The sequence below is a fragment of the Helianthus annuus genome, chromosome 16 (genome assembly GCF_002127325.2).
Source record: "Helianthus annuus cultivar XRQ/B chromosome 16, HanXRQr2.0-SUNRISE, whole genome shotgun sequence".
NCBI lineage: Eukaryota > Viridiplantae > Streptophyta > Magnoliopsida > Asterales > Asteraceae > Helianthus > Helianthus annuus.
Window position 1 is genome coordinate 10,949,524 of NC_035448.2, and position 16,160 is coordinate 10,965,683.

At 37.7% G+C, this 16,160-nt stretch overlaps 2 protein-coding genes across 2 annotated transcripts; both read left to right on the forward strand.

The window, feature by feature from the left end:
* Positions 1 to 4,751: 4,751 nt before the first annotated feature.
* On the forward strand, positions 4,752 to 5,347 carry LOC110918951. The gene is made up of 2 exons (XM_022163229.1): positions 4,752 to 4,917; positions 4,983 to 5,347. The coding sequence occupies exons 1-2, from the start codon at positions 4,752 to 4,754 to the stop codon at positions 5,345 to 5,347; spliced, it is 531 nt and encodes a 176-aa protein (XP_022018921.1).
* Positions 5,348 to 12,561: 7,214 nt separating this feature from the next.
* LOC110916831 (protein MIS12 homolog) lies at positions 12,562 to 15,904 on the forward strand. Its single transcript, XM_022161488.2, has 7 exons — positions 12,562 to 12,805; positions 12,873 to 12,930; positions 14,590 to 14,709; positions 14,943 to 15,038; positions 15,116 to 15,254; positions 15,385 to 15,516; positions 15,620 to 15,904. Exons 1-7 carry the CDS (start codon positions 12,684 to 12,686, stop codon positions 15,679 to 15,681), a joined length of 729 nt encoding a protein of 242 aa, XP_022017180.1. The 5' UTR covers positions 12,562 to 12,683; the 3' UTR covers positions 15,682 to 15,904.
* Positions 15,905 to 16,160: the final 256 nt, after the last annotated feature.

The following is a 16,160-nucleotide window of genomic DNA, read 5'->3' on the forward strand; positions in this document are numbered from 1 at the left end:
TTGAGACACTTAAAAATCAGAGGATTAAACCTCATAAACTTGGTGTTTTGTTTAGGGTTTTTAACCCACAAGTCATGTCAAACTTTGTCTTTGATACATGAGTGATTATGGAACAACTTGGGTTGTCCAAACATACAATCCTCACATGATTTGATGATTTCTCTTAGTTAGTGTGTATATTTCTTATTCTTTATTGTATGTTCATGACCCTCCTTGGTTGTTTTTACATCAAGTGTAGTGGTGAACACATAGAGGTGCCTAAATGGAAGACTTGATCTTCCTACCTCCTACATGATTTCTATAACATTTAGAGGTACCAAAATGAAGATTTTAATCTTCTACCTCATGCTTGAACTATTGGACATATATTATATAACCTAAACATATTATTCGAATAATCGAATCTTTGATGATGAACTAGTGTTCATATGTCGGGGTACTAGATTACATCATCCTAGACTATGATAACTTGTCACGATTCTAATGGAACCTTGTTCCATGAAAACATCTAAACTCCTTCGAGTTTCCTAGTGTCAAGAACAAGCATCATATGTACTAAATGATTATTTTCCATGTTATTCTCATATCTTATTTTTATGTTGTTTTAAACACCGAATCTCGACTCTAAACATACTTGAACTTTAACCCTTATACATTCGGACTCTAAATCTCTACTCGTTAACAATTAGATAATCGGAAAGCATATGCAAGCCTTGTGAGTATACTCGTATTTCCCCTTTTTACTTTTACCACTTTTGGGGTGTAACATGTTTACCTATCAACAAACTTACACATGAACATTTTGCTTAAACACATGAACATTCCTATAACATTCTTGTATACGTGATGGCTTGATACTTTAAACTTGGGTGAAACTTATGTGTTGAACTTATCATTAACTTCGTACGAGCCAAACTGTGACATATGTAGCGCTATAGGATTAACGACCCGCCCTTTATCATCGGTAATGTCATGAGCATATTGCGTTTCCTTGGTTTGATATGTTAGACACATGCCATATTTAAATGTTTATCTTGAATCACATGCTTGCTATGAGGAATGGTTTAAAACTTATCTTTTGCTATGTATGTATCAAACTTGTATACTCGCCTTTGCTTTTGCATTGAATTATTTTAAACATGTTACAGGTTGATGAGGATGATGCTAAGAAAAGAAGTAGCGTTGATGCCTAGATACACATATAGACGTTAGGGTTTAATATGTTGTATCAATTTTGTTATGTTGTTATGTTATTTTGTTAAACTTGATGTATTTGAATTTCTTGTAATGTTGACAATTTATCTTATGAAATGAAATCGGATTATTTAAATACTTGTCACAATTATTAGCGTTATGATGTCTCGAGCAATCTTCACACTTCGTCTCATCCCGATGTTTCCGCCATTGGTTGGGGTGTGACATGTCGGAACATATTACTTGACTAGATGTTATCTGTAATAACTTGTTTTATTGTTTGGGATACGGTATGGGACGTATTATTTAAACTGAATGGTAATGATAGTTGTTGTGGAAACTTCTGGACAATCTGTTTCGCTCAGTGTCATGCCCCGATGATTCCGCCATCGGTTGGGGTGTGACATATCAATAGTATGACCCACTTTGTTACAGTGTGAACATTTCAAACTTTGATTTGAACTTTTATTCAGTCTCTTATTAAAAACAGACCCTTGATTTGACTTAGATGTAAACCCCACAGTTTGATTCCTTTTAAAACTGTTGTTACTAGAATTTCTATGCGACTCTTCTCTGGATACTAATGAAAAAGCTTCTTTAACAGTGGGCAAAATCTCTTTAGTTAACAAAGTGGTTCTAACAGACTGATAAGTGTCATCAAGTCCCATAAGAAACTGAATGAGTTTAATCATATGACTAAAATTATTAAACTCATTTGCAGCTTGACACGTACATGAAGGAAGTTGTAAGATCTGATCCATTTGTTTCCACATAATATTCAATTTGTTATAATACTCAGACACAGATTGACCCTTTTGACTAAACGAATTGATTTTTTGATATAAATCAAACACTACAGACCCATCTATCTTATTATACGTTTCTTTCAAGTCCTTCCAAACTTCAGAAGCAAGTTTGGAATAGACTTGACCTAAGAAAAGCTCTTCTGAAACAGAATTAAGTATCCATGTTAACACCACAGAGTTGCATCTTTCCCATTGATTAGCCTAAACCTCATCTATTAAAGATTTCTCACAAGTTCCATCAATAAATCCATACTTATTTTTAACTTTCAAAGCCAACGTTAAGGAATTAGCCCAAACAATATAGTTTTCTGTACCCTTTAACTTTATATTTGTTATAGTTAAATTTGTAGTATCACTAGGATGTAAGTACAATGGATTACTAGGTTCAAGTTTGCTAATCAAAGTGGCAAATGGATTACCCTCAATCTCAGCCATGACACACAAAGAAATTTGTACATGTCAAACACCAAGTATTACACACACAGAAGAATCAATCAAAAACAAGAACCAGATAGACAACAAAATCAAACCCAGCGAAACTGTGCCAGTGTCCAGATGGTAGGATCGTCACTCGAAAGGTGCCTACCCAAGTCTTTGCACAGACGCAGAACCCTTTCAACTACAAGCAAACAAAAACTGACACTAATCCACTAAAATAGACAGAACAATATCAGTCAAACAAAACACAATAACAGCCAGCAAGCACAAAAAATCAGACAAGCTAAAACAGCCAACAGAAACAAAGAAAACAAAACACAGAGGAAATGCAACAGGAGATGGCCCGTCCTGTGTCCCAATCAATCAAGCCGGCCCAACTAGTCCGGTAACAAGATGCCTAGATGAAAGACAAAAAAATTAAAGAAAGCAATAACAAGAAACAATCTCACCAAGATAGCAAACCCCAGCAAGGGTTTCTCCAGTTCCGACAAGGATTTTACAACCTTCAAGGGTTGAACCCTTATCGAAACAGCAGCTTCCTTTAACCACTCTTTATGAAGACAGCAGATATGAAATCGGCAAACCTGAGGTCCACCACGACTCCACAACAAGAACAATCGGACAAGATTTGGTACACAAACAAACCCTAAGAGAAGGGATCTTCACAAATCTTCAAGGTCTGACAAAAGCCGTAATATCACTACCCAAAAATTAATCACGAACACTATAGAGAAAAAACCCCAAAAACGTGAAACCCTAGTTTCATATGATGACCAAACAGGCCGATGAACAGCGGAAGCAAATACAACTACCCCAAGAGCTATTAAAGCTCTGATACCATGTCAAATTTATGGTATCAAAGTGCAAGAATCCAGAATACACCCAAACAGAATGTTATTTAACTCTAAAAGTATAAACTGATCAATACACTCAATTGAACCAGATACAAGAACTCGATACTCTCAGAAGATCATTAATACAATGATCTTAAACCAAAAAACGACTACAGGAAACACAAAAACTGAAAATCCGAATGATTCTCAGTTTACAAACCCTAATCGCTTTACAAGAGAGAGAAACAAGTAAGTTGAAAAAATATCTGATCTGAATGATAAAAGACTTTGATGTCACTTATATAGATCCGGACAACCACTTGACCCGACTTGATAGGAATCTTGTTATAACCACACTGCTTCAAGCCCATCTTCTGCTAAGTCCAAAGTGTTGATCCAGGCCCATCACCAGCAACGTATACACAGCCCATTTTATCCAGTAACAAGAAAACATAAGAAAGTGAAAATCATAAGTAACATAATGAAATGTAAAATAAATAAATGAAATTGAAACAATTGGTTATGTAATATATTTTAACACCCCCCCCCCCTCAATTTCATTTCTTAAAAACATCAAAAAGCTTTAATTCTATACATAACTGTTGATGTGTTTTGACCAAAACTCCTTTAGTAAACAAGTCTGACACTTGATTCTCAGACTTTACACCAAAACATCTCAAAGTTCCTTTTGAAATCAAGTCTCTCAAGAAAAATAAATCAACCTCAAAATGTTTGGTCCGATCGTGAATAACTGGATTCGCCGCAATAGAAATTGCAGCGTTATTATCACAGAATAAACTAATAGGAATTTTTATATCTACTTGTAACTCTTTTAACAAAATTTTAAGCCATATTATCTCACATGCAGCTGCACACATAGATCTATATTCAGCTTCAGCTGAAGATCTAGACACCGTCAACTGTTTCTTGCTTTTCCATTAGTTCCTAGTTTCGTTCTCCTATTGGCTCACACTCTTCAACTGCAAGCATCGTCGTTGTTCATGGCATTTTAGACCTTCGCTCATCGAAGCTTCTCGTGATTCCAAAGCTTTGCCTTGCGATCCTAAACCGAACCATTCCAAAAGATTTAATTATATATAACCTTTATATATGTTTAGTTCTTATATTATACGCAATTAAAATAAAAAAAATCAGGATATCTTTAATTTAAGTTAAGTAAGTGAGCTAGCTCTAAGACTAAAGGGTATGGGGGCCGGCTGAGGCCCGGCTAGAACCGGCGCCGATCCTCCACACCGCCCCCCTGGGCTCGGCTCGGCACAACCGGCACCCCACAGCCGGGGAAGCCGGGGCTACCAATTCAAAAACTAGCCGTTGAACGGCTATATTAATTTAAAAAAAATTCCTTTTTTCTATAAAACACACCTATTTTCACCATATTTTCCCCACTTTCAACCCAAAACCCTCTCACTTTTATACCATTTTCTCCCCACTTTTATAAAAAATTATCTTTTCATCCACAATGCCATCTAATTCTTGGTGGCCCTCGTCTTCGGATGACGAAGAGGAGATGTTTTTCGCAAACGCTGTGCTACGGGCGGGGCAGATTCTTATTGAAGAGGAAGAGGAAGACGTCTCGTCTGAAAACGTTATTACCAGACGAATACGGATTAACAGAGACCGCCAAGGTTTATCATTAAAAAATTTTATTATCCTTATTTTTTTACTCGTATTTATATATTTTTTACGACAGGAGCGCACGAGGAATTGGTGAACGATTATTTTTCGGATGAACCACTTTACAATGACGAGATTTTCAGACGCAGGTTCCGAATGAGTCGCCGGTTATTCACACGGATTGCTAATGATTTGGCGGGGCTAGACCCGTTTTTCACGCAACGACCTGATGCTCGAAATTATGAAGGGTTCACCACGTTACAAAAGTGTATTGCGGCCATTCGCCAACTGGCGTACGGGACAGTGGCCGACGCTTTGGACGAGTACTTACAAATGTCGGCAAGAACTACGCGGGAATGCTTATATCGGTTTTGCCAGAATGTGGTGAAACTGTATAGCAAAAAATATTTGCGTAAACCAAACTCGTATGATGTTCAGTAGTTGTACCAAGCTCATGAAGCACGGCACGGGTTTCCGGGAATACTTGGTAATATTGATTGTATGCATTGGGCGTGGCATAACTGCCCGACTGCGTGGCGCGGCCAATATACGCGAGGTGATCACGGCCATCCAACCGTGATACTTGAAGCCGTGGCATCACACGATTTGTGAATATGGCATTCTTCCTTTGGTCTCCCTGGTTCACTCAACGACCTCAACGTGTTATACCAATCGGCGATCTTTACTAATGTCGTTAATGGAACCGGTCCGGACACCCGTTTTACAGTTTCTGGGGTTGAGTATAGACGTGGGTATTATCTTGCTGACGGGATATATCCGTCTTGGTCTACAATTGTAAAGACTATTCCATATCCCGAGGACGAAAAAAGAAAAAAAATTCGCCAAGGCGTCAAGAAGCTGCAAGAAAAGACATCGAACGTGCTTTTGGTGTCTTACAAAAAAAATGGGCTGTCCTTCAACAACCGGCACGTGCGTTCACACCGAAGAGGTTGCGGCTTTGTATGTACGCTTGCATTTTGCTCCATAACATGATTATTGAAGACGAAGGTCGGGCGATTTGTGAGTATGATGATAATGCATCTTACGGGAACACTGTCCCGGTTGATCCGCCACAACAGGATTTAAACTCGTTCTCGCTAACCAACGGCTTCACGCATGCAAACCTTCAACAGGATTTGGTAGAACATATTTGGAACAACGTTAACATCGGTGACGGAGACGGAGACGAAGATGAAGACGAGTAGTGTAATTTTTTATTTTTAGGAAATGTAATTTTTTTTTCCGGAAATGTTTTTATTTTTATTTTTAGGAAATGTAATTCTTTTTTATGTTATGAAATGAATTTATTTATGTTGTGTTATGTTGTATTTATTAAGTTAATAAAAAAAAGTAGGAAATTATAAAATATTAAGGTGGGGCCCCATCCTCCACCCCCTCAAAAGTGAAGGAGGCCCATCCCCCACGAGCCGGTGATGTGACGCCTAGGTGACGACCAATCCTCGTAAGGATGGACCTCACCATACCCACTAGTCTAATTTAAAATAGCTTTGTAGACATGAAGTAAGTGGCTAAAGCCTAAAAGAGACGTTAAACTCAAATTATTTCATAAATCAAATCATTCAGGCCGCTTCCCACTTCTGGTCTCCCCCACCGATTGCAATCGCCTGACACGGTAATAATCTTAAGGGTGGAGGGTATAGTCAAAAACCCTAAGGTGTTTGAGTAAAATCCTAGCCAATAATATTATGCCATGTCAACTCCCCATTTCATTCCTTATTTTGCACTCAATCAGAGGGTATAGTCAAACACCCTAGGGTGTTTGAGTTATATATTTTTTTATTTTCTAGAAATTATTTATAAATAAACAAAACATATTAAAAACTATAAAAACAAAGGTACTTTTAATTAAAAAAACGCATTACATAAGAAAAAACCTCACTTAAAATATAAAAATAAATTAAAAAAAAAACCTAATTTAAAATATAAAAATAAATTTAAAAAAAAACCTAATTTAAAATATAAAAATAAATTAAAAAAAAACTAATTAACTATTCGTCGTCGGAATCCACTAAAAGGTGGGGTAAATCTTGTTCTCCAAGATGCTCCACAAGATCATATTTTAGTCTATAGTGCGTATCTTCATCAATGAGCTAGTTATAAACAGTGTCTTCGAAAACGGGCTCGACTGGAGGATCCCGAATATGTACCGGTGCAATCGCGTTTCCGTCGTCTTTTAGAATCATATTATGCATAATAATGCACGCATATACGACCATCCTAATTTTTTTAACACTCGTAGAACGCATCGGGCGATGAAGTATATGCCATTTTGCCTTTAAAACACCAAAAGCCCGCTCTACGTCATTTCTTGCCGCCTCGTGTTGCCTCTTTAACTTCTTTTCTTTCACAATGTGAGGATACGGAAATGATTTCACAAACACGGATAAAGTAGGGTAGATTCCATCAGTAAGATAGTATCCACGCTTGTACAAGTGGTTGTTCACGTAAAATGAGCATTTTGGTGCAGTTCCATTTTGCTCAGTAAGAAATAACGGAGATTGTTGGAGCACGTTGATGTCGTTTTGTGAACCTGCTGGACCACAAAAAGCATGCCAAATCCATAAATCCTGAGAGGCTACTGCCTCGAGCATAACTGTCGGGTGACTGTGATCCCCCCTCATATATTGACCCCGCCACTCCGTTGGACACATTCTCCAAACAAAATGTGTACAATCAAGACTACTCAACATCCCAGGAAGGTGATGTTTCTCCTCATGAGCTTGGTACAAGAGCGCAACGTCGTGACTAGTAGGTCTACGTAAAAACTCGGAAGCATATAAATTACATACCGTTTCGCAAAAATATTCTAGACTTTCTCGGGAAGTCCTTGTGGACATATTTAAATACTCGTCGAACTCGTCTGGAGCGTTGCCGGTTGCTAGTTGCATCCGCGGCGTCTTGAAACCACGAGTTATTCGCTTGCACGTCACTCAAAATTTTGAAAAACAACCTTTTGGACATACGAAACCTTTGACGAAAAACATCTTCGTTGAATACGGGCTCCTCGACAAAATAATCTCTCATAAGGTTGTCGTGACATTTCACTCGATCTCGATGGACAGTTTTCCTTTTTCTAGAAGTGCCCGTGTCTTCCAGTTGAGCGCTTCGTTAATAAGATTTTGGAAAAAAATTAAACTACTATCGCTTGAGGAAGAATCATCGTCTTCACTAATATTAATCGAAAGGAATAGCGGTGGTATATGATCCATTGAAAAATTAAGAGTGATGATTTTTTTTAAAAAATAAACTTGGATGGAGAAGAGTTGTGTATTTTAAATTGACGGGAAATATGGGTATTTATATTAAAAATTGTAACGGTCAAAAATAAATTCAAACGGTCAAATAACGTTCAAATTATTAAAAAAATGGGTAAAAAATCAGTCCCTTCAATCGGTGAACACTCACCGAATCTTGTCTCTCTCTCTCCTGCTCACCGATTGCCTTGAAATGGAGGGTGTAATCACCGAATCGGTGACTCAAGTCACCGCACAACTCAAACAGCCTTATACCCTCCACCCTAAGTTTTTCTAGAATCGTTTTCTTCAATTCTTCACGGTGAGTATGTGTTATGTTGTAATCGTTTTCGTTGGAAAGACTCTTTAACGGTGGAAATTAACTTTTAGATTGCTGACACCATTGAAAAATGGTGACTTCTTTTGAAATTTATATAACTTGTATGTTACTGTACTGAGACCCAATAAATAAGCTTAACCAGTGAAATAAAACCGAGTGTAAACCAAAACCATTCGGTTATCGAGTAACGATATGGTTTTGATTTTGTTTTGTTTAGGTTTATTTATTGGGTCTTTGGCAGCTTTATTTTTAACAATTTTACTTACATACTTCATACCTTATTTTGGATGAATTGATACCCAATAAACAAACCTAAACAGTGAAACAAAACCGAAACTAAACTGTTACCGGATAAGTGAATGGTTTTGGTTTAAAAAAAAAAACTCTACTAAACATACTCCTTAGTTGGTTTTGGTTTAAAAAAAAACTCTACTAAAACATACTCCTTAGACCACCCGTTAGGGCTGTTCAAATTGCTCGACGCTCGTTCGATGCTCGCTCGAAAAATGCTCGGAATTTGCTCGTTCGTTTTAGCTCGATTGAAAAAATGCTCGGTTCGGATCGGTTCGTTTTGTAAACAAACCGAGCCCGAGCAAAGGTCCGCTCAGTTCGGTTCTGCTCGGTTGGCTCGATTGATTTTTTAATATATATATGTGTATGTGTGTGTGTTTGTATCATTTTTAATGAAATGACTAGAGACCAACATCAACCATGTTTGATCCAAGATCCAAATAGAGCTCATTTAAGTAATTAGAACTGAAATCTAATACCAATAGTCCATTGTTCAATACTAAAATGTCCATTTGAGTAATTGAGTCAAAATTTCAAATACTAAAATGTGAAGCGTCGATCAATACTCAAGTCTCAACCCGCCATACGATTCAGAAGTACAAGACCTTAATCAAACCCCCCCCATTGGCCATCGTTATTCGATTTCTCCATCACCACTCGCCAAGACGGCAACTCGCCAGGGTTTTGCTTTAATCGGTTCATTCAATTTCAAACTTCCGATTAGGGGTGTTCAAATAACTCGTAGCTCGCAGCTCACTCGAAACTCGCTCGAAAAAAGCTCGAAGAAAGCTCGGCTCGAAATTGGTTCGATTGTAAACGAGCCAGCTCGGCTCGTCTCGGTTTGTAAACGAGCCGAGCTCGAGCTTGGCCTGGCTCGACTCGTGAGCTCGTGAGCTGGCTCGATAAGGTTTATATCCTTTATTTTTTTGTCCCACATCGCTTAGAAAACAAAAACTAAGGGAGTATCTCCCCTATAAAAGAAGGTAAAAACAATGTACAAAGTGAATTAACTATTTACACTTGCATATTTAGCCATATGGTTAAATTAAATGACAATTATGGCCCTTAGTCTATGAAGAAATTCATTTTTAAGGGCTTTTTAAGTAGTAAATTTTTCGGTTCTTATTTGTTCGAGCTAGATCGAGCCGAGCCAAGCTAACTCGAATTCGAATCGAGTCGAGCTCGAGCCTCAAATCTCAGCTCGATTTGATATTCGAGCTCGAGCCGAGCCAGCTCGAATCGAGTTCAAGCCGAGCTCGAGCTGGGTTTAGCTCGGCTCGGCTCGTTTACAGCCTTACTTCCGATAAAACAAGGGTAATTTTTCAATCGGTAGACAATTTATCTTCCCGCTTAGCTAATCTCAATAGAACTAGTTGAGTGTTTTTGTATTCCTTATTATTTGTTAAATTTTTACTTGTGTTCTATTGGGCGAAACATTAGGGACGAAAACTACACTTTATTATAATAACTAGCACTCCCATCATCACTTTCCTTGTTTGTTCTGCGACGCTCGATACACGATCGACGCTCGTTCGAAAAATGCTCGGATCGAAAGACGCTCGCTCGACTTTGGCTCGGTTAAAAAACGCTCGGTTCGGTTCTGATCTGTTTGTAAACGAACTGAGTGCGAGCAAAGGTCTAAACGGTTCGGTTCGGCTCGTGAACAGCCCTACCACCCGTACTCACCGTTGTTCGGTGTTTTTTCCTCCAATCACGCCCGAAAACGCCAACCCCCCCCCTAGGCGTGTTTCGGCGTTATTTTGCAAAAAAGCCCCCCTCCGTGTGATTTAAATCACGCCAAATTTGCACAAATTTTTAAATTTTGACCGCTGTCAAACGGTAACAATAATAAATTATTTTTTTTTTAATTCCATTTAAACCTATAAATACCCCACTTTTCACCCAAGTTTTTATAAAAAATCTCACTTTCTATCTACCTTTCTCTCTAGTGCTTCCAAGTTTTATAAACTTATTTACCATGCATCCATTCTGACCCCCGTTTGGTGTTCTGTCAAGACCCGGGAAACCAAATACCACCCAACCGCAACAAAACTTTAACTTTCATGACATGGAACCGAATTTGTTTTCGTACGCGGCTTACTTGAGCGGCTCTAATCCCTTCATTCAAACCCCTTACAGCGTTGCCCCACCAGGCGCTTCGCAACCATCCCAAGAACAAGCCGAACCGAGGTGGATAAGGTGCCAGAGACGCAACTCGAACACGATCGCGAGACATCCAAACGCTGTAAAAGGTCACATAAAAAAAGGACGCGAACGTTCCTCGTCGTAAGCATAGTTACGTTGTTTGGACGGAGGACGAGGAATACGTGTTGGCTCGGGCGTGACTCAATGTTTCGTAGGACCCCGAGGTGGGTAAGTGTTATAAAAATACGCGTCGAATTTATTATTTTTTTTTTTATTTTTTGTAGCAAACTTTCAAACCGGTCCAGAATTTTGAAACAAAATTAGTGAGCTTTTTTTAATGCGATGGGAAAAGGTAAATATCGTGACAAAGACTCCATCTCTAGCAAATGGACCGATCTCAACAACAAATGTCACCAATTCCAAGAAGTTTATCAACGAAACAAAGATAATTGGCAGAGGGAGGAGGTGACGTCGAAATTTTAACGAGAGCTATGGATGAGTACGAGAAAACTAGAGGCGTTTTCACGTACTATAGATGTTGTGAGCTTCTAAAAAATAGTCCAAAGTGGGCTAGCGTACCGACCATGATGTCTAGTAGTAGACGTAAAGCTAAAAGGTCGAAAACGTCATCCCCGGTTGACCCAGAAACACCAACTTCAGATGCACGCACCGTCGAGTTTAATGTTGTTTTGGACGATGACGTGGAAGATGAAGACTTGGCCCGGCCGCTCGATAGAAGAAAAGGAAAAAACCCGGGAAAAAACCGGTAGAATCGTCTTCCGATAATCTCAAGTTGAAGGGAGATTTCGAGGAGATGAATCGACATCTCTAAGACATTCGAGACCTCGGTCACAAGCGTTGGGAGACTAAGCAAGAACGAGTCGCGAAAACAAAAAAATTAACATGATGCAAGCGGCTAGGCAAACGGAAAAGGACATAAAGCTTTTGTCCAAACCGATCGATCACCTCCAAGGCGACGCGTTGATCGTTGCGCAAATGCATCGCCAAAAACTTCGGGAAAATACGGCCTTTAGATTATCATCTTTTTTTTTAAGTTCAGTCGTTTTTTTTTTCCGGATTTTTTTTTAAGTTTAGTCGTTTTTTTGTTTTTATTTTAGTATTGTAATCTTTCTTTAATTAGGGGATGCGGAGTGGTTTCGGTAAACCACCTTTACCGACTCGGTAAAGTGTGGCCACCCCACCGCCAACATATATTTTACCGAAATGGATGGGTAAAGCGGTGATGGAACACCGATTCGGCAAGAGGGAGAAGGAGAGAGAGGGAGGGTATTGTGGGTGAGGTCCATTCCTATCTCAACCAATCACACCTTTTTCCTTTTTTTTAAAAAAATAGTTTACCACTTCACCAAGTGTTTAAACCATTGCCAACATTTTTCACCAAAGTTTAAACACTTTTGCCTAATTGACATGGCGCGCTCTCATTGATCGGTTTTTTGATTTGCCACTTTAAAGTGTTTAACCACTCCTTATACCCTTAGTGAAGTATTTTAGTTTTTAATTTAAAAAATTTAATAATTATATAATGATTGAATGAGATATAATTGGGCATTATTCCACTACACCCTACCCTCTTATCGTAAAACGCCTAGCATAAAACACGAGTGAGACATTTTTCACCACCCAAACCGGTACACATGGTACTAGTTAAACGGAAACAAAACCCCCAAAATTTCGGATTATATTAGGCGGGAAATTCAGAAAACGAATCCATCGAACGAGATTGAAGATGGAAGGCAGTGAGAGCGAGGCGATTTTCGATTCATACAACCTGAACCCGCAGCTGTTCATCAACGCTGCACTAAACATCGTTGACGAATTGATCGATAGCGCCTTCGGTTATCTTCACCAGTAAGTCTCCAACCTCAATTTCTAACCATATATGTTCAACATACACACACTTACGCTGTTGTTACAGAGAGGCGTCAACTCAACTCAAGGTCGAAGGTTCAGATAGAGCCGAAGAACTAACCAAGGTCTGCTAATTGTTTCTGTTTAATGTTGATTCAAATCGCCTCAAATTGCTTGTGGAAGAGATTGATTTCCGTGCAATTCAAACCCTAGATATGTTTCTAGGTGATTGTAGTGTAATTTTCATCTTATATGTTATAGATTGGTTATTATTTGGTGTTAATTGTTTTGATTGTGGTTCTAATTGTTATTTAGGGTTTGAATTATATTGGAAATATGTTTCGATCAGCTTGTGAATAGATTGATTTGGTTTAGCTCTCTAGATTTTTAGTTGGTTGTAGTGTAAATTTCATGTTATATGTTATAGATTGTTGTTATTTTGTTTGAGTTTTGTTCTAACTGTTATTTAGGGTTTGGATTTTATCGGAAATATGGTTTGATTAGCCTCAAATTGCTAAGGTGAAGAGATTGATTTGATTTAGTTATCTAGGTTTCTAGGTTGTTGTAGTGTAAATTTCATGTTATATGCTAAGTAGTTAATGCGGTAAAATATCGGATATCGGTCAAGTACCGATATTTGAGATATCGGTTATTGCGGTGGGATATCGGTAATTTTAATATCATTCTAAATTTATATACATAGCAATTTAACACCAACAACCCAATATACTCTCCTACCATTAACAAATTAACCTTTTGCAACTTGCAACATTTGTAGCAAGTAGGAACTCACTAAGACTTAAAACACTAACATTTACACTGACAACGAAGACTTAAAACACTAATAACAACAACAAGAAGAAAGACGAATAGTAGAACTAAGAAGAAAGGTACTGATATCGGGAAAATTGGTGATATATCGGTCAATATCGCCGATATTACTGGTACCGATATTTTGCACCGATATCTCGACAAGGGACCGATAACCGATATATCACTGATATATCGGTGATATATCACTGATATATTGGGATATTAACTACATAGGTTATATGTTATTGCTTGGTTGTTATTTATTGTTAGGTGTTTTGATTTTGGTTCTAACTGTCATTTAGGGTTTGGATTTTATCGGAAACATGATTTGATGATAGGAGTAAGACCCTCGAATCACCGGTTAAAAACAAACATTAAAATTTAAGATAGTTCTACGGTTCGTGTTGGATACAGATACACCACCAAAACCAACAGTAGGGCTGCGAATCACTCCCGAAGATACAGAAATCACCACTCCGGTTATAAATTCGGGTCTAAGAACACCACTCAATATGGCACAATTGAGCTAGCATAGACACAATTAATTCACCTCAAAATCCATTGAGAGAAAATTAACCAAAACAAATTCTTTACTCAAAAACTCACTGCCTTTTTTCATTGATATCAATACATTATATAAGAAATTATAAACTGCTCTAAACATGGGATAACTACCATTGACCACTACCAAATAACTAAATTGAAATGCAACATAACAAAAATAAACTTAGGAAATAAAATTGCAGTTGTGATAATAGAAAACGTGGATCCACTTGTGGTTCCGGGTCACGGGCGGACGGGTCGATGACCCGAAATACAACATTTGATTAGCCTCAAACTGCTTGGGTGAATAGATGGATTACGTAACTATGTTTCTAGTTGGTTGTACTGTAATTTTCATGTTATATGTTCTAGATTGGTTATTATCTGGTGTTAATTGTTTTTTATTTTTGGTTCTAACTGTCATTTAGGGTTTGGATTATATCGGAAATATGATCCGATCAGCTCTGGACAAGCGGTTGACTATGTGGGAGAAGTACTGCTTCCTTCGTGTTTTTGTGGTTCCAGAAGGATTTTCACTTCCAAAAGATGTAAATCTCTGTACTAGCCTTTTGAAATTATTTCTTTGTAGCTTTAGATTCCTGGTATGAATGTATGATTTGTTTACATCAGAAAGAGGACTTTGAGAAAGGCTATATATATATGTATATATTGATTGATAACATGAGTTGAGATATAAAAGTCTCCAGAAGTTGAAAACTTGGATATCTTAATCATCATACATATATCTTTGTACTAAATTCAGTATCTTATCTGTCTGCAGGATGAAGCATCTGATGGTGATGCAATGGATATTGAAGCTGTTGGTAACTCTGATCTTGATGCACAGTTGGATTCCTTGAGAACAAAACTTATGTTGGTAATATAAATCTTGGTTATCGTTGATATATGTGTTCTTTTATGGTTGATGAACAAAATTCTTCGTCTTTTTCACAGGCTGAACGGGAGTCTGCTAAATTGAAGAGAGAGATACAGGCATTGGAAAAACAGTCTGTTATTAGTAACCACCAAGCAGCTTCAGTCAATGAATTAATGAAGTTGTCTGAGCAAATTTCTGAGGATGAGGCATTCAAAGGTATTACAAGTATGCTTATATCGTAAAGATATACTAAACGCTCATATTTCTGAGAAAATATGTACTTAATTAATGAATGCACGAGTACTAGACAGTCAATATTTGCTAAGCATATAGTCACATCATGCAGAGTTGCAAAATCTTGCAACAGAATTACGTGCAAAAACCGAGAAGCTAAAGACAAAAGGAGCTGACAACGTTCTGCGTGCTAGGTTGGAGAGATTTCGTTATGGAGATTTGTTGAAGATTATTGATGGAAATGGTAACATTTACGGCAATTTAGCAATCTTTTATTTTTTATTTATAAATCTAGTGTTCTGTTAATTGTATACATAGTTATTATGCTTCCATTATTTATAATGCAGGCCTCTCCAATGCAAAGTCTGAAGAAATTGAAGGGTTTCTTGTAGGTATGAAACTGCTGTGAACTTCAGTTGCTCAATGGGTTTGGTTGTGAAGATTTTCAAGCCCATTATATCCTAGTAATTAGTAAGTAGTAAGAATTCCCCTTCTTGTTTTATATATGTATAAACCCAATCCAAGATATGCAAATGAATTTCCTGCTGTTTCACTAAGTTCAGAGATATGGTCTCTGGATATAGTTAGTAATGGCATGGGGTTGATGATTTATGTAGTAGTTTAACTAAAAACACAATTAATTTTGGGAGTTAATATTCCCACACCCCTCTCCTCTATCTCTCTCTCTCTCTATATATATATACATAGATATATATATAGAGAGGGAGATATAGTGAAAATTATGTTGGAATAAGATTTTAGGGGTGTGGGATAGTGAAAGCCTTAATTTTTGGTCTTTTTTATTTTTATAAAAATGGGATTAACATGGTTTGATTGGTTAGATTGTGACTTGGCCCAACACCCCAAGCCCTTAATGCTCGTTAAGGG

Coding starts and splice junctions, on each gene's coding strand:
- LOC110916831 (XM_022161488.2), top strand. CDS start 12,684: ATGGAAGGCAGTGAGAGCGAGGCGATTTTCGATTCATACAACCTGAAC. Junction 12,806..12,872: donor GCCTTCGGTTATCTTCACCA/GTAAGTCTCCAA, acceptor CTGTTGTTACAG/AGAGGCGTCAACTCAACTCA. Junction 12,931..14,589: donor GAGCCGAAGAACTAACCAAG/GTCTGCTAATTG, acceptor ACTGTCATTTAG/GGTTTGGATTATATCGGAAA.
- LOC110918951 (XM_022163229.1), top strand. CDS start 4,752: ATGCCATCTAATTCTTGGTGGCCCTCGTCTTCGGATGACGAAGAGGAG. Junction 4,918..4,982: donor GATTAACAGAGACCGCCAAG/GTTTATCATTAA, acceptor TTTTTACGACAG/GAGCGCACGAGGAATTGGTG.